The following is a 17,493-nucleotide window of genomic DNA, read 5'->3' on the forward strand; positions in this document are numbered from 1 at the left end:
CAAACATTTAGGGTTTTGTTGGTGATTTTGGGGTGTTGTACTTGGTAAAAGAAAATTTTTGTTCTCCGTTAAGCATGTTGGGGATTTTGGGAAAAATTCAAAGTTATGTTGAAGAAATTTTGGGTTTTGTTTCAAACATTTAGGGGTTTGTTGATGATTTTTGGGTGTTTTACTTGGTAAAAAAATTATTGTTCTTCTTCAAGCATTTTAGGGGTTTTTGGAGACATTTACAGTTACGTTGAAGCCATTTGGGATTCTGTTTCAAACATTTAGGGTTTTGTTTGGTGATTTTGGGGTGTTTTACTTGGTAAAACAACTTTTGTTCTTCGTTAAGCATTTTGGGAGTTTTAGGAAAAATTTAAAATTATGTTGAAGACATTTGGGGTTCTATTTCAAACATTTATGGTTTTGTTGACGACATTTTGGGTTCAGTTTCAGACATTCAGGGAAATGTTGATGATTTTTAAGTGCTTTACTTGGTAAAAAAAACTTTTGTCTTCGTTTAGCATTTTGGGTGGTTTTGAAAACATTTACAGTTATGTTAAAGACATTTTGGGTTCTGTTTCAAATATTTACGGGTTTGTTGTAGTTATTTTGGGTTTTGTCCCAGACATTCATTGGTTTGTTGATGAATTTTGGGTGTTTTACTGAGTAAATAAGTCTTTGTTCTTAGTTTAGCATTTTGGAGGGTTTTTGAAAACATTTAAAAATATGTTGAAGACATTTTGGGTTCTGTTTCAGACATTCAGGGGAATGTTGATGATTGTTTAGAGTTTTACTTGGTAAAAAAACTTTTGTCATTCGTTTAACATTTTGGGGTTTTTTTTGAAACATTTAAAGTTATGTTGAAAACATATTGGGTTCTGATTTAAGCATTTGCGATTTTATTCTGGACATTTTCAAAAATGTCACCTACAATGTTGGACATGTTCATAACATTTTCTGATTAAGATAACAAAAAATTTGTTCTTCAAAATATATGAGATGCAGAGACAATAAACAGTTTGTCTCAAGAATTAAACAAAATATGAAGAAACAATCAATAATGTTATGGACATTCTTCAGGTGCGTTTTTTACATTGTTTGACACTCTTTTGGATGAATAAGAAATTTACAAAATAAGAGTTAGCCATGTAAGGATCCATTCACTATACAACATGAGTTAGAATGTTTGGAACAATATATAAAATTCATAGACAAAAAGAAGAGTTTTTAAGACAAATAAGCAACATATGCAAATATTCTAATTCATGTTGGAGACATACGGAAGAATGATAATTACAATTGGGTTCGACATGATTCACAAACTAGCTTTTCTTATCATTATTTTAACATGTACTCTATCCGGTTCTATAGATGAAAATTCTGCAAGCGGAATGAACAAATGATTATATGCAGTAGGAATATTGGAAAATGCTCGAGACATTAAAAGAACGTTATCAGCATTTCTAAAAATGTTTAGAATTAGCGAAAAATGTCAAAGACATTCTCATTCAGAATGAATCCCGAATATGAAGAGCAAAAATATAGATTAAACAATTGATAAGTATGCTTCTAACAAAAGAGAAAGTGTTCTCATTATTGAAGAAGTGTCGGTATTTTGAACAACAAAAAATGCTTAACGAAGAACAATCACTTTTGTACCAAGTAAAACAACAAAAAATCATCAACAAACCCCTAAATGTTTGAAACATAACCCAAAATGTCTTCAACTTAACTTTAAATTTTTCCCAAAACCCCTAAAATGCTTAACGAATAACAAAAGCTTTTTTACCAAGTAAAACACCCAAAAATCAACAACAAAACCCTAAATGTTTGAAACAGAATCCCAAATGTCTTCAACATAACTGTAAATGTCTCCAAAAAACCTCCCAAAATGCTTAGCGAAGAACAATAGCTTTTTACCAAGTAAAACCCCAAAAAATCATCAACAAACTCCTAAAATGTTTGAAACAAAACTCCTTAACGAACAACATATTCTAAAATACTTAAAACACCTGAAAATTTGTCTGTTAAAAATCAACATCTGCTAAAACGTAATTTCTAGATAGAGAACCCGAAAAATAGATCTAACTTTGTACTTTTTGGTTTCTTAGAACAAAAAACTGTATAATGGATTTCACATTGTTAAAGAAATTATAGAACGTAGAAGTAAAACTCAAAAATCTTATAAGAAGATTGCACATCATTAAATAAAGAAACATCAAGAAATACCTCATCAATGGAGATTAAAATCTCTAGATCTGAATTTTTTTTTTTCTAAAACACTATGAAAAAAACTTATGATTGTATGATGATGAAGATTAAAGGTGAATCCTCCATGGTTTTTTTTGCTCCTCAGTCATGCAATTGAATGTCATCAAAGCTAAGTCCACTGGTAATTTGAAGGTACACTTATATTGTACTGATGTCCCTTTTTTCTTATCGACTTCCACGATGGCTTTCTCTTTCCTGTCGATATTTTTCCCCAACAGGTTGGTCCTTGCAACAGTCAAATAATCAATGATCAGTACATTCAGAAGCATTAAATAGACAGTAACATACAAGACATGAACATTTAAATATATGCAAACAACTCATTTTGTCCACTGAAAACATATTTATTAAAAAACAAATATATTTACAAATGTATATCCAATAAAAAAAGTTTGAAACAACAGATTAAAACCACTCATCAACCAAGACTTCTCTGACCTCTTCAGTATTTTCTTGGCCATGTGTAATAATGGCCAACTTTTGTTTTTTTTGCCCTTTAGGAGGCAATTCCTGTGTTGCAGAGGAAGGTCTTTTCCTTGGGTTAATCCTTAAAGTTTTATCCTCCTTCCCCATTGAAGAACCCACTTTTTTTAGACTGTTCACTGGTTTTTTTCCTTTTTCCATCTTCCTTAGGCTTCTGCATAAAACCAGATGTTAAAAACACTCAAGAAAAAAACATGCACAAAACCATATATCTAAACAAATCTGAAATTGTTATAACACATCTCAATGTGTTCTAGAAAAGATTACTTTTCTTCATATAAAACAACAGCCACAAAAGCATATATATAAACAGATCTGAAATTGTTTATAACACATCTCAATGTGTTTTGAAATATGTAGATCTGAAGAACAAACCATCCAAAATAAACAAAATTAGTTAAAACATATCGAAATGTGTTCTGGGAAGACATAAAGGTTTCTATATATCAAAATCTTTCTGAAGAACAAAATCTAGATTTTAAAACATGATGAAGATCTTAAGATACATGATAAAGATCTTAAGATACATGATGAAGATCTTAAGACAAAAAACACATCAAAAATACATCGAGTTACAAAACCCTAACTATTACGTAACTTACACGAAACGAAACATTTGGGGCTTGAACTTAAAATCGATCAAAAATATTTTTCGTTTTCTCCTAAAGATGCGAAAAAAAACTTTTTAGGATCAACATAATCAACTCTTTTATACCTTTCAGAGAGTTGCTTCTCAACCGGCGGCAAGTTAAGAGGTGTTTCTCACCGGAACAGACAGGAACCCTAACACAACCGTAGGTTTTTCAGATAGAAGATGGAGCTTCAGCTTAAAATCGAAAAGGAGTGGAGAGAGAAGATGATTTCTCAGAATCGAAAAGGAGTGGAAAGAGAAGATGATTTCTTATAGAGAGGGAGAGGGAGTAAAACTAAACTGTCTCGTTTGTGTTTCGGCTAAAGAGTAAAGGGATGGGTGGGTTTTGAGTCTTGGGATACGAACGAACATTGATGGGATGTCTCTGAATTGGGCGGGAAATTTGGACGAAATTTGGGTCAGGATAGTGTTGTCTTATCTTTATGTAAGTGAGGGTAATAGTGTATTTTTACTTACTGGGTTTTTTTCTCTTTAATATTTTGGATTGGGCCTGATTCTCTATTAACCCTCCGATTTTGGGCCTTAGAATTTCCGCCCCTATCAACAAAATCATATATTAGTCTTGTACGCGAAAATGAAAGCAACATCGGTATTTGTTGGTGTTTAGGCCACCTGAAAGAAATATATTAGTCCCTGACTCTACATTCCTGAGAGAGAAAGAAGGAAGTTCTGAACTTGTTAGAGAGAAAGATGAATCACTAAATTTTCTTGTGGAAGAGAGAGAATAGAGGAGATTGTGAGGACAATACTACACAAGTAACACATATTTTATCTCTTTTATTAACCGTATTCCACTAGTATATGATCTTAAGAAATTCAACTTCGAAATCAAATATTATTACCAATACAATTCCATTGATAATTAACTAGAGGGAAAGAGGAGAAGACATATATAATGGCAGCAGAGAAACCCATTATGATGGTTGGAATTGATGAAAGTGAACATAGTTTTTATGCTCTTCAATGGACAATGGATCGTTTCTTCAGTCCTTTTGCTGAAGAACAACAACCTTATAAGCTTGTCATTGTCCACTCAAAACCTGCCCCATCTTCCGTCATTGGTCTCGCTGGACCTGGTAATTGATTAACCATCTAGCCAGTGAGTGATGCTAGAGAACAAGAAAAACTAGGCAGACTCTTAGCAGAATTTCTACGAAATTTGTCGTGATTAATTCACAGTTCAGTGGATCAGAATCATTGAAAGCACGAATATAACAAGCCACATAAGATTTTTACCTAGAGTCTGTCTAGTTTCTCTTGTTTAGAATATGACATCTTTGGAAAAATGTACTAAGAATGTGGATTAATATTTTTCAGGAGCTGCGGAAGTTTTGCCATTTGTGGAGATGGATTTGAAGAGAGCTGCTACTAGAGTTATTGATAAGACCAAAGAGATAACCAACAAATATGTAATAATATATAATTTCAGTTTGTAGTGAAAGAAAGAGAGAATTAGGTAATGGGGTAAGTGAAGATTAATTTGAATTGGTAATGTGCAGGTGAAAGATGTGGTGGTGGATGTGGTGGAAGGTGATGCTAGGAATGTTCTTTGTGATGCTGTAGACAAACACCATGCTACTGTGTTGGTTGTGGGTAGTCATGGTTATGGAGCATTGAAAAGGTACATATATCATACATGCCCTCATTGGTTAAAACATCTTTAGAACAATTATTTTTGTCCCGAAAAGTGGATCGACGGATGATGTGATCGACCCAAATTGATCAAATATCTTCTCTCTCTAAGATGTGACCAACTCGAGCCGCCCACGTCAACTGTCAGACAGTGATAGGGCCCAGGTTTTCAAGGCAAACATCGGTGTATCTTGATTAGGTCTATGGCACAAACTTTATGATGAAAAACTATGGTTATAATGTTTTTTCCAAAAAAAACTGGTATAAGTTAGACTCCTTACGGATTAAAAACTATTACGGTTTTCCCGATAAACATAATATATTACTCAAGGGGTGAATGGTTATAATAGGAGTAGTTATATATTTCTTCCTAATTTGATGATATTTATTTGATTTTTGTGCAGAGCTGTTTTGGGAAGTGTAAGTGACTATTGTGCTCACCATGCTCACTGCAATGTGATGATTGTGAAGAAGCCTAAGACCAAAAATTGATGAACCATTTATACCAACAATATGTTTCACTAAAGTTTTGGGGTTTTGACTATTAAATAAAGTATGGTTATATATTTTTGTACTAGAGCCTCTTGTTTTCCATTTCATTGTATGTCCTACTAATAGAACATATCCGAACATATCCAATAAAATTTATCTTTACAACATGAGTTTTTCTTTTTTTGCAACTTTTACCACATTTTTTTTAAGACAACTGTAAACATTGTATTATTTATAGTAGCAGAGTTTACAGAAGAGAAACACAGTTACAACAATGGAGTTCAAAATCGAAAAATACAAGTTGAAGCTTATACTCCTAATTGTAACCTTCATGGCTTTATCGTAAGCCGTCGGACAAGCTGTTTCTTATCTAGCAGTTGTCAGACCATCGTTCAAAAGTGGCACAATGGCAACGGAATCTAACAAACAAGAGTGTAGCAAAGCCATTGTCCACTGCAACCAATCCAGACTCGAGCATGGGATCCCTATAAACCAATACAACTCCATTTACCTTTCAAACAGATCCGTCCATACTTGAACCAAAAACACAACAAAGCATAACTCCCAGGGTGGATGAAACAAGAACTTAACATCTTCGAAAAAGATATATAAGTTCTGAAGTATGGAATCGATTGACTCCAGGATTACCCTCCAGACTTCTCTCGATAGAGAAATAATATCCAACTTCATACCAAAGGAAGAAAAATTGAATACCTGGTAGTTAGGGTCGCTAATCCACTTCAAGTCAAAAGACTCGATTGAATCGGCAAAAAGATGTAGCAAGGCTACTAAGGGTGGAGAGAGTGTTAACAAAGTTGTACTCCATGACAAGTAAAGGACAAATCTACTTCGAACGGTAACTAAAGGATGTATGCCGCTCCATGACAGGAATACACAGCTCTAGTAATAACTTGAGTAATATAACTAATTAATTTACCAGGATCAAATGGTTGGCCCATCAGGAATAAAGCCCACGCTCGTGTGTAAAGTCCATGATTAAAAGGGTGCCCCAAGTAGTAGAACATATAAGCCCAAGAGTAGGAAAGAAAATTGAGCCCAAAGGATGTAAAGTAGCAGGTTGAAGAAGTCTTTGGGTTGACACATGTTATAATATTAGGATTACATTTGAGGGGACACCTGCCAAGAGGAGGAATAGGGGACTTGACACGTTTTGAGTTTCAACGCGCCTAGACAGACCGCAATTGTGGACCATCTGTTGGACCGTCTTGTCCACGTGGACAAGACGCCAACAGACTTTCCACATGGGCGGATCATCTTCTTTCAATGCAATAAGTGACTGGAGAGAGAGGAAGGGTCTGGAGAGAGAAAACTTTTTAACGGAAATAATCTAAAATTTCTTGTTCTAAATCTTCTTCTCACTAAAGGTCTGTTTTCCATGGCTTCTGGATGCATTTTGATGGTCTTCTATATGGCTGAACAAACTTGAACTCTCCAAGTCCATGATATCTTCAACTTGGATGGCTTTTGGATGGCTTTTGGATGCATTCAATGGATGAAAATTAGGACAAATTAATTTCATATCTTAAATCAAACCATGTGGAGTCATCACTGGATGAAAATTATGACAAATTAATTTTCGTCATCAATGGATGAAAATTAGGGTGATTTCCACTTGCAGAACATGACTCCAAAATTAGGTTTTATTTCCACTCTCAAAATCAAACCATATGGAGTCATCACTTTATCAATCTTTTTTCAAAACTAGGGTTTTTCCCCAAATTTAGATCAATCATCTCCTAGTAAGTAGATTTGTAAGATCCGACAAGAAAAAGATATCTTCCTTTTCCCCTTCTCGATTTGAAACAAGGGATCTCTAGTGAAAAAAATAAAGACAACTTATATAAAAACAGGTCTGTGAAATTCTCTAACATCGGATTTGCCGAGTATATCAGTCTTAAGTTCTTAACTACTTGATATCTTCATCTATTTGGGATTCTTAGGTTGAGTGAAGGATGAAGAAGGTGATTTATCTTCATAAAAAATTCCTAGTGTGAGAGACTAGCTAGAGAGAGAAAGGAGCAGCTAAGAGAGAGAGAGAGTGAGAGAGTGATAACTTTTTGTTTCTCTTTCCGGACCCTTTCTCTCTCCAGTCACCTATTTGTTTCGAAAAGACGACCCGCCATGTGGAATGTTTGTTGGCGTCTTGTCCACATGGACAGGACGGTCCAACAGACGGTCCACAAAAAACGGGTCGTTTAGACTTTTCCTTTGAGTTTACCTAAATGTTCACCGTTCGTTCAGTTAGGCCGGAGAAACACTGACCGGCGAAATCTTGGCCGGAACATCGTAAAAGTGGGATCCAAGAACAGGGAGATGAAGTGAACATGACTATAAGATCAAAGTATTTATATAAAGTCAAGAAATCAACAATCCCTAAAGAAGTGAGTCATTTAAAGGCATGACTAGCCATTGCTTCCGACTGAACGAAGCTAGAAGACAAAGGTAATGCAAGAACAGACTTGGTCTTGACGAGATCCACCAAAGGACGACAACTGAAATCCCAAAGAAACTCTAAAAAATTGATATAGATCAATCTAGATTGAGTTTTTCTCTCTTGATGTTGAGTTTATTCTTGATAGAAATAACTAGATCTAGTTGCTCTCACTAAGAGGTGCACTGTGCTTGAATTGACTGGTATATATAACTAATGGTTAAGTTTCTTGGTAGGAAGATTGTGGATCTTACAACCCTAACTCAGATTTGGAAGATCAGGAGGGGGAGAAGCCATTTTCCCAAAATTTTCTGTGACGTCATCGAGAGCTTCTCTCTCCTATATAACTAATCCTATCCATTTTATGGTAACTTTTACCACATGAGTTTTTTTTTGTTGAACTAACCACATGAGTTGTTGATAGAAATGTTTGTATGAATACCTATTCATTTTTTAATCAAGGACATGGAGCCGACATACGACTAGATATTTTTAGTTTTTATTCACTTTTACTTAGAGGCAGGTGTCTGTTCTTCAGTGGTGTCCGCTACTCAGAGTCGTCGGCCTGTACTTCTATCCCTAACAAAGAATTTAACAGAGAAAGGTACCACAGACACGTGCACTACTCAGACGCGTCCCCTACTCAGACAGGTCGACGTATGTCCATCCCTAACAAAGAATCTCACAATGGAGGAAGAAACCACATGAATCTCCTCGTAAACCAACCGAGCAAGTTGGAATTCTTATTTACAACCCTTTGTTTCTTCGCAGAATTATTTGAGTTCAATTGTTCTTATAGTTACGCGGATCAATATGTTATAGAATTCCATTTCGACCAAATATCAAACATGTAACCTCTAGACTTTTGGAGAGAATGCACCACGGGAGATTATAAAAGAAAAAATTCAAACACGTCGATGCGAATCTAGAAGGTTTCTTTGTTAACCATATAGGTTTCGTGGATATACCTCTCTCATGACTCCAATTATTCCATAAAAGAATGAAAAAAATATGGGGTTCAATTGGTTATAGGGGCAAAAACAAGAAATGAGAAATGGAACTAGAAGGGACCAAATGTTCTTATTTAGAATTAGATTAGCCCATTCATAAACAAAATCCAAAGAGAACAGAAATTTAACTTCCATCAAATATTTTAGTTTAAATACTAATAATTCACTTAAACTGAAAACTAAATCCACCGAAAAACACCATAAGTATGAATAGCATAGAAGCAATTCTCAACACTTAATCTCCTTCAATCCATAGGAGAAGTAAAGAAATGTTGGATCGGTTGCACCTTCTTTGTAGTAAGCAAAAACCAAACTACCGTCATCTTTCATGCTCTCCCCAACGAAACTGCACAAAGAGCCAACATTTAAAGCTTATTACTGTACTCTTCATAAACGAATTCGGAAGAACTGAAAAGTACTAGTCCTGAAACGAAGTATCGAAGAGAATAAGTGAAGGTGAAGTAGGTCTTACAATTGGAGGTCACTCAGCTTTGAGAGAAGAAACTTCGTTGCTGCTCCCATGTGCTTCTGAAACTCTTCTAGTTTTGCCCCTTCTAACTTGCTTGATAACGATTTCGCATATCGTTTCACGTGTGCCAAGAATGTTTTCTTATCAAAAGGAGGTTGTTCCTACAAAAAGTAATTGTTTCTCATCGATTAACTTTGGCGAATAAATATTGGGTCTTAAACTTGCTAAGAAAAACGCATGTCACAAACCTGGAGTCTGAATGTGTCGACAATGTCGACGACCTTGACAGCTTGATCGTCAACACCCTCATCATCCTCACCGCCTTCTGCCGAAGGATTCGCACCTATGTTCACGTCAACAGCTCCTTGAACAACCCACTGTTATATATCAAAACATCAGAGATTTTTTTTTTTTTGAATAAGTTGATTTAATTGATTAAGGAAAAACGACAGAATTACATCTGTGCAGAGACAAGGCAACGAGGCCAAACGAGCACAAAACACAAAAAATACAAAACAACAAAAACAGAGATAGGGTCTAAACAAACACAACGCACTCTAAAGCGACTTAACAAAAACATCCCACGACTCGACCATGCAATTGAAAGAGAAAACTTTAGCCCACTTGTACAATCTACTCCAATGGTAAATAAGGCATTTAGCCGCGAAGAAGATGTATTCTGGCGATCGGGATTTATCTCTGAAAATACCATCGTTTCTAGCACTCCAAATCGCCCAAATGATTGCTTTAGGGATGATGTTGATGATAGCCTTCTTGTGTTTACTGCCCTTAATTCCTTTCCAAGCAAACATGAGATCACTAATGGACCCGGGGCTACACCATGCACTACCAATACTACTCGTGAAGTAGTTCCACACTTCCCTCGTCTTATCACAATGGAGAAAGATGTGTTCGGCTGATTCTTCATCTTTCCCACAAAAGCCGCAACGATTAGGCGAAACAAATCCTCGCTTTCTCAAATTGTCCATGGTTGGGATCCTATCCCATATCACAGCCCAAATAAATACGCTCACCCTCATGGGTATATTCTTTCTCCAAACATCTCTAAAGACCGGATTGATCTCCACCTCCTGATTTGACAATTTTAAAAACATCGCTCTAACTGATACGTCTACCGTAGTCGGATCCGGATTTGCAATCCAAATCCTCGCGTCCGGATCCCTGGAAAGGCAACACGGCTCAAGATCTAATAAAAGACGATTTGCCTCCTCCACCTCCCAATCATAAAGCCCTCTCCTAAAATCCATCCTCCAAACCTTAGAACTAATATCGAAAAACTCACTCACAGCCCCATCCTTCGAATTGGAAAGCACAAAGAGATTTGGGTAAGCTTCTTTGAGAGAGATATCCTTAACCCAAATATCCCCCCAAAAACTCGTATTCGTACCGTCCCCGACCTTGATTTTTGAAATTGATTTAAACTTGTGCCATCTATTGAAAATCCCCCTCCAAACCGAGACCCCATATGCTTTTTTAGGAGGTTTCGAAATCCACCCTAGATCCTCTTCCCCATATTTTTCCTTTATAATTTTTCTCCATAATAGACTCCTTTCCTTGCCGAACCTCCAAAGCCATTTAGATAAGAGAGCATCGTTCATCCTCCTCAAACTTTTGATACCCAATCCCCCTTGATCGATCGGCCTACATAGAATCTCCCATGCCACCCAATGGGTTTTCTTGTTTTCCAACTCGCCATCCCAAAAGAAGTCCTTGAACTTTCTTTCCAACTCATTGCACACCGAGGCTGGAACTGAGAAAAGAGATAAGAAATAAATAGGAAGAGCCGATAACACCGCTTTGATAAGAGTCAATTTCCCCCCTCTAGACAGGAGTCTTGCCTTCCATGGCGAGAGGCGTCTAGCCACCTTCTCCATGACTGGGTCCCATAAATGTTTGGATCTGTATGAGCATCCCAGAGGCAGACCCAAATAAGAGATAGGAAGAGATGCTTTAACACAACCAAAAATCGTGGCCAAGTCGTCTAAACCTTCCACCTTGCCAACTTCAATCACTTGGCTTTTTCCGAAGTTTACCTTAAGACCGGAGGCTGCTTCAAACCAAATGAGTGTATCTTTTAATTTGCGGATCTGGTCGATGTCTTCCTGAATAAAAAATAAGGTGTCGTCCGCAAATTGTAGATGAGTAATAGGCGTACCGTTATCTGCCACCTTGAAGCCATCGAACCAATGAATCTGCTCTCCTCTTTTAACCATACAACTCAGAACTTCAGCCACGAGCAAAAAAAGAAGAGGCGATAGTGGGTCCCCTTGGCGAATCCCCCTGGAATTCATAAACACAGGCGACGTAGTACCATTAATCAGAGCCGAGAAGGAAACCGAAGAGATACAGTTAAAAATCCACGTTCTCCACCTGTAATCGAAACCCATCTTAGACATGATATCGTATAAGAAATCCCAACTGATTTTGTCGTACGCTTTTTCCAAGTCCACCTTTACCATAATACCCGAAGACTTCGATTTCATCTTGGAATCCAGCAGCTCATTAGCAATTAAGACCCCGTCTAGAATTTGCCTATCACTAATAAAAGCCCCTTGATTAGGAGAAATAATGGAGTCCAGAACCGATTTAAGACGATTTGCCAATACCTTAGAGATGATCTTGTAAGGACCCCCCACTAAACTTATTGGTCTATAGTCGTTCAATGATTCAGTGATGTCCTTCTTGGGAATGAGCACAAGGAACGATTGGTTCAGTCTCCAGTCCAAGCTCCCCGAGAACCAGAATTCCGAGAGTACCTTCATAAAATCACTTCCAATGATGTCCCAGCATTTGGCGTAAAATTTAATGGGGAACCCATCCGGCCCCGGAGCTTTATCTTTCGCCAAATCTTTGATTGCGAGAAGAACCTCCTCCTCCGTGAATACCCCCTCCAAAGTCTCCGCTTGAAGATTCGAAATCGATGGCAAGTTAAGTCTGCCCACTCCCGGCCTCCACATAGCTGGCTCCTTATAAATGTTAGCAAAGTGCTCGACCACCTGGCTTTTGATCTGCTTGTCCTCCAAAATTAGCTCGTCGCCTACTCTCAAAGCCGCTATCCGGTTCGATCTCTTTCTACAGTTAATAATTCCATGAAAAAATTTTGAATTCCTATCTCCTGCCTCCAGCCAATTTACTCTCGACTTTTGTCTCAAACTAATCTCCTGAAGGTGGAGAATTTTCTCCATCTCCACTCTCAAGCTCTGTCTATGAACTAGATCTTCATCACTTAAATTCATGGTTTCTTCCAACTTATCAAAACTATGTATCCCCTCCTGAAGCCTAGCCAAAGACTCCTTCTGTTTTTTGAACTTTTCTCTCGACCATTTCTTCGCCTTTTCTTTCACAATATTCAATTTATTCCAAAAAGAAGCATCCTTATCCATCTCCTCCCACCACAATTTAATCTGTGGAACGAACTCCCCATCCAACATCCATATATCTTCAAGCCTGAAAGGAGGATTACCTGAGCTCTTGGCATTAGATTTCAGTAGAATGGGAGCATGGTCCGACAGGGGCTTTGGCAAGATAATTTGAGATACTGTAGGGAACCGATCCTCCCATGCTTTGTTGATTAAGAATCTGTCCAAACGACTCATCACCGGGTTCGATTGATTGTTGGACCATGTGAAAGCCATCCCATTCCCCGGAAGATCAATAAGCTCATTCCTCCCTACCCATTCATCGAATCTCTTCATCTTAGAAGTGATGGAATGTTTATTCCTTTTCTCAAAACCAAATCTAGTAACGTTAAAATCCCCCCCAATACACCAAGGAAGATTCCAACGATCAAACATTGAATCCAATTCCATCCAAAACGATTCCCTGAGATTAGAAACACACGGGCCATAAACCGAAGTCGCCATCCATTCAAAACCATCAGAAACATTACATAACTTAAGGGAAATAGAAAAACTACCTAAGACCTTGTCTGAGCAAACAAAATAAGCAGGATCCCACATACATAACACACCCCCTGCCGACCCAGTAGCCGGTAAAGCACACCAAGCCACATTACAATTACCCCACAGACTAAACACAATACCATCATTAATATTATCTAACTTTGTTTCTTGAAGAAACACAAAATTTGCCTTCATCTCCATCCTTAACTTCCTGACTGCAGCCTTCTTTTTCGCTGCTCCCAACCCCCTAATGTTCCAGCTAATGAAGTTAATTGACATAATCAAGACGAGTTACCACCCTTGAACACGACCTGGTCCTCCTGCTACCTCCTGATTCTGACTCCCTCAACGTCCATTTGAGTCTTCTTGCCTCCCTTTCTAACTTAGATGTTGTTCCTGCCCTCTTCTGTCCACTACTCTGATCTGGAGTCCTATCTCCCTCAGCTGTGACCCTATTCTGAACCGGAGTATGAATCACCATGGCTAGGTCACAATCCATGGGCGACTCCTCTACATAATCGGTTGCCCTTTCTGTTTCTCCCACAATCACTGGAGTGTTAACTTCTGGACCCCTGATAGCTAACGGTTGAGTGAACATCACCGACTCTTCTTCAACCCTCTCAAAATTCTCCTTAAGATCTGATCCTATCAACCTAAGCAGGTTCTCCATCTTTCCTTTGGCCCCTTCAAAATCTAGATCAAAACCCAACTCCTTTCCTGTAGCCAAGAACTCCTCCATTCTCTGTTCCATACTCGAATTGATCGCAGCGATTGATAGGTCCTGAGAAAACGCACTTGCTGGGGTAACGGCAGGAAAAAGGGGAGAAAAAACCCCAGTCCAATCTTTGTCAAGAGTAATGCCCTTGGGGATCCCTGGATTCGCTTTACCCTTGGTGCCCTTAAAAGAATCCAGAAGGGCCTTGCCCAAGTCCGACACCAAGAGAGAGGGTGCCCTAGGAATCTTCCTGGACTTTCTATTCCTCTTTCTAGTACGAAAATACATTTTGACTCTTTTCTTTGCTGGGCCTGTCTTCTTTGGGCCCCCAATTATAAACCCAGACCTCTGGCCATTGTCTTCAGCGCCCCCTTCTAAAATTTGAATTTGACCCGTACCTTGACTTTTCTCTGAAAAGTTGCTTGGGTTTTCAACCACCATGACTTCTGACGCGATAAGACCTTGAGCTATCACCGAAGAAGAAATATGATCAGACCCCATCGGCCATTTCTCTTTCCTAGGATCCCTTAATAAGCTATTGATCCTCTGTTCCTCAGCATTAGTCAACTCCTTGGATTGCTCCCTGATGTACTGGTCTGTGTCACTGTCGCCTCGATCTTCAACATCGGAGGAATGGGCTGATCCGAACACCCTCTGGCCACTTTCCGGCGACACCATAGTTTCCGGTGAAAACACACAGTGAAGAAACACTTCCACCACATCCCCCCTATCCAAAAGGATCAATCTCTCCGGAATTTTGGACGTGATGTCGCACCTAATGAAAATAGAGGCAAAAGCTAGTACCTTGAAGTTCTTCGTGTCTTCATCGATCATCAAAAAGTCTCCAAACGTCTCACCAATATCATGGAAAACCTCTTCATTCCACAGGTTGAAAGGGAGTCCAAAAATCTTCACATTGACCTTGCACATGGATAAGTTAACTTGATTACAGTCCGGATGCCAACGACGAAAGAACAACCTCTCAACCTGAGACATAAAGATTTCGCCTAAATCCAACAGGGGTTTCGTGTTGTATTTGGTCTTGATTACTGCTCGAACCCTGTTAAAAGGAATCAAGGATACCTCCTCTGTTTTCAGAATCCCCCTGACTAAATCTTCCACACTCCCCCAATCGTCGACGGCATACGTCGCTTCCGCCAAAACCGTGTCTTCCCAACTGATGGTTCCGTTAGGGGTTAAGGCCATATCCGAACAATGAAAGGTTTCAGAGAATAAGGTTTTAGGAGTCTCTCTGTTAATGATGATAGCAGGTCTCGGTTGTAGAAGGGCTGATTTATAGGAGGTGGAGTGAAGATTTGGTTGATGGGATATGCCCTGACCCTTGCATGCATTGGCTATGGGAAAACAAACTACTCCCGGTTTGTTGACAGATGTCGATGGAGATAGGGTTTTGGACTTGGGTTGGCTGGTGTTTAGGTATGAATTATGAGGGTGAATGGGGCTGGTTTTGGCCGATGATGAAGATGGAACGTTGGTGTTATGGGAGTAAATGGTCTCGGGAATATGTGTGGGTGCTGGTGGTTGAAAGTGTATCGAACTCTTCACTTGCTCCGGCTGAAGTAAAGACCCTCTGCTATTAAGCCGTCGGAGAATAATAGTCTTAGATTTTTGTGAAAAAGGAAGCGTGAGATCTAGATGATCTGCTATAATCTTCCAAAAAATACCATTCGCTCCAGCTGGGAAACAGAGAGAGTTCTGGGCGTTCTCCTTGCCGCCTGTCCGATATACCCTGATGAACGGACCGAAATTATTCTCCCTCGTCTCCCAAAACCAGACGACTCCATTATCTCTGCATCTTCCCCTTCTTTCCATGTCCTCCTTCCATGTCGAAAACTTGTACGCCTTAGACCTAACGAAACAAGCCAGACCCGAAATCCCTTCTACCGGTAAGTTACATGACCATTCCATGGAGTTGCGAATTTCCCTAACCCTCGTGAAATTAGGGTTCATCTTCTCAAACCAAAAAATCTTCTTATCCACCTCCACCGAGAAGGAAGATTCATACATGATGAAACCGAACAGCGAAAAACAGAGATTTCTCTCTCCTCACTTTCTCTCTCCTCACTCTCTCCTCACTTTCTCTCTCCTCACTTTCTCTCTCTTTTTATTTTTCAACTTCTAGGAAGGCAACATCAGAGATTTTAAATATATATTTATACACATATCATGCGAAAAAAAGGAAGGGGCGAGGAGAACTACCAACCTTTCCCTCAACTTGCCAGAGCATTCCGTTTTCAATTTCCACATAAGGAAAGGAATCGGAGAGAAGCTCGTCACCTGAAAGCCATCAGCACGTCATTATCAAACAACAATATTTAAGTGAAGTTCCAATAATATAACATAAGTGGCAGTATCAAATTGTCCGAACTGGATGAAGCAGCAAAGAATTAGCCATTCAAGCTAGCTAACAAGTGAGTCCATAACGAAAACTACACAATTAAAAACGAGCATTCGTACTCACACTACAAAGATGGTAAATAATTAACTGACTCACTTGCTGTTTGGCGTTTGCAATACTAACAAAGTAGAAAACAAAATTTCGGTAACCGACTTTGAACTCTTACCAACAAATCTTTCTTTAAAATAATACTAAGGCATGTATTTCTTAAACAAGGGAATCTAAAACCACAATCTGCCCAATAAAAGAGAAATATTCCCAATACAGGTTAACTTTTTAATGCTTCACCAGTAAAAAGGATGGGGAGATAGTTGAACCTAGATAGAGGTCAAATTTTTGTGGAAACAAAGATTTCGAGAATACCCCATTAGCAATAACCTATTTAAACAAACATCTAATAAGCAACCAATAGAAGACATAAACAGAGCAAGTTTAAGCCGTTCAAATCTGACTGAAAGTACAATACTTTCAGATACCATTAGTGTACAATTCAGATCTCAATTAGCACTTTCAAATCGAACAATTCATATCTCCAAATTTTGATGAGACGAGCATTAAGAAAAAGGGTTTCTACCAAAACGCAAATTGAACGTATTAACACTAAATAAATAAAAAAACCCATACAACCAAAAACAGTAACATGTATGAACCCTAGCTAGGAGAAGATTAAAAGACATGCATGAACTAACACAACATCATAATATCTGGGGAAAAAGAAGCTTAACGTGATACTAATACAGAAACTAGATATAAGAAGATGAAGAAAGTTATAAGGAAATTGATTAAAACCTGTGAGAAGATCCTGATATACAAGCATATTTTTTGTTATCGAAAAATTTCTGAGGGAATCAGAAAAAACTAGACAAGAGACGTCTCTCTCTTTACGTTTGGCTTCCTCTATATATATTGAGGTTAAAAAGGTTTTCTTTCTGTTTTGACCACCGCCGTATATAGCCGACTACCCGAGGGTTTCGGTTGCTAAATTATTAA

At 38.3% G+C, this 17,493-nt stretch overlaps 2 protein-coding genes across 2 annotated transcripts; one reads left to right on the forward strand and one right to left on the reverse strand.

The window, feature by feature from the left end:
- The first annotated feature begins 4,184 nt into the window (after window positions 1–4,184).
- On the forward strand, window positions 4,185–5,678 carry LOC147551351 (universal stress protein PHOS34-like). Its single transcript, XM_086668882.1, has 4 exons — window positions 4,185–4,467; window positions 4,709–4,800; window positions 4,891–5,012; window positions 5,428–5,678. Exons 1-4 carry the CDS (start codon window positions 4,287–4,289, stop codon window positions 5,513–5,515), a joined length of 483 nt encoding a protein of 160 aa, XP_086525008.1. The 5' UTR covers window positions 4,185–4,286; the 3' UTR covers window positions 5,516–5,678.
- Window positions 5,679–9,034: 3,356 nt separating this feature from the next.
- On the reverse strand, window positions 9,035–17,486 carry LOC147551352 (translationally-controlled tumor protein homolog). Its single transcript, XM_086667710.1, has 5 exons — window positions 17,293–17,486; window positions 16,309–16,382; window positions 9,695–9,823; window positions 9,450–9,607; window positions 9,035–9,323 (listed from the first exon to the last, which is right to left on the reverse strand). Exons 1-5 carry the CDS (start codon window positions 17,318–17,320, stop codon window positions 9,206–9,208), a joined length of 507 nt encoding a protein of 168 aa, XP_086523836.1. The 5' UTR covers window positions 17,321–17,486; the 3' UTR covers window positions 9,035–9,205.
- Between the last annotated feature and the right edge of the window lie 7 nt (window positions 17,487–17,493).

This window comes from Eschscholzia californica, unplaced genomic scaffold, assembly GCF_041429995.1.
Source record: "Eschscholzia californica isolate CP2 unplaced genomic scaffold, dmEscCali1.0.p SCAF_3, whole genome shotgun sequence".
Taxonomy (NCBI): domain Eukaryota; kingdom Viridiplantae; phylum Streptophyta; class Magnoliopsida; order Ranunculales; family Papaveraceae; genus Eschscholzia; species Eschscholzia californica.

Bases quoted from the DNA above. Each gene is read 5' to 3' on its own strand.
- LOC147551352 (XM_086667710.1), bottom strand. From the start codon at position 17,320: ATGCTTGTATATCAGGATCTTCTCACAG. The intron at 16,383-17,292 runs GTTTTAATCAAT...GATGGCTTTCAG, and splicing joins ATATCAGGATCTTCTCACAG to GTGACGAGCTTCTCTCCGAT. The intron at 9,324-9,449 runs GTAAGACCTACT...CTCTTTGTGCAG, and splicing joins AAGCTGAGTGACCTCCAATT to TTTCGTTGGGGAGAGCATGA.
- LOC147551351 (XM_086668882.1), top strand. From the start codon at position 4,287: ATGGCAGCAGAGAAACCCATTATGATGGTTGGAATTGATGAAAGTGAA. The intron at 4,468-4,708 runs GTAATTGATTAA...AATATTTTTCAG, and splicing joins CATTGGTCTCGCTGGACCTG to GAGCTGCGGAAGTTTTGCCA. The intron at 5,013-5,427 runs GTACATATATCA...ATTTTTGTGCAG, and splicing joins GGTTATGGAGCATTGAAAAG to AGCTGTTTTGGGAAGTGTAA.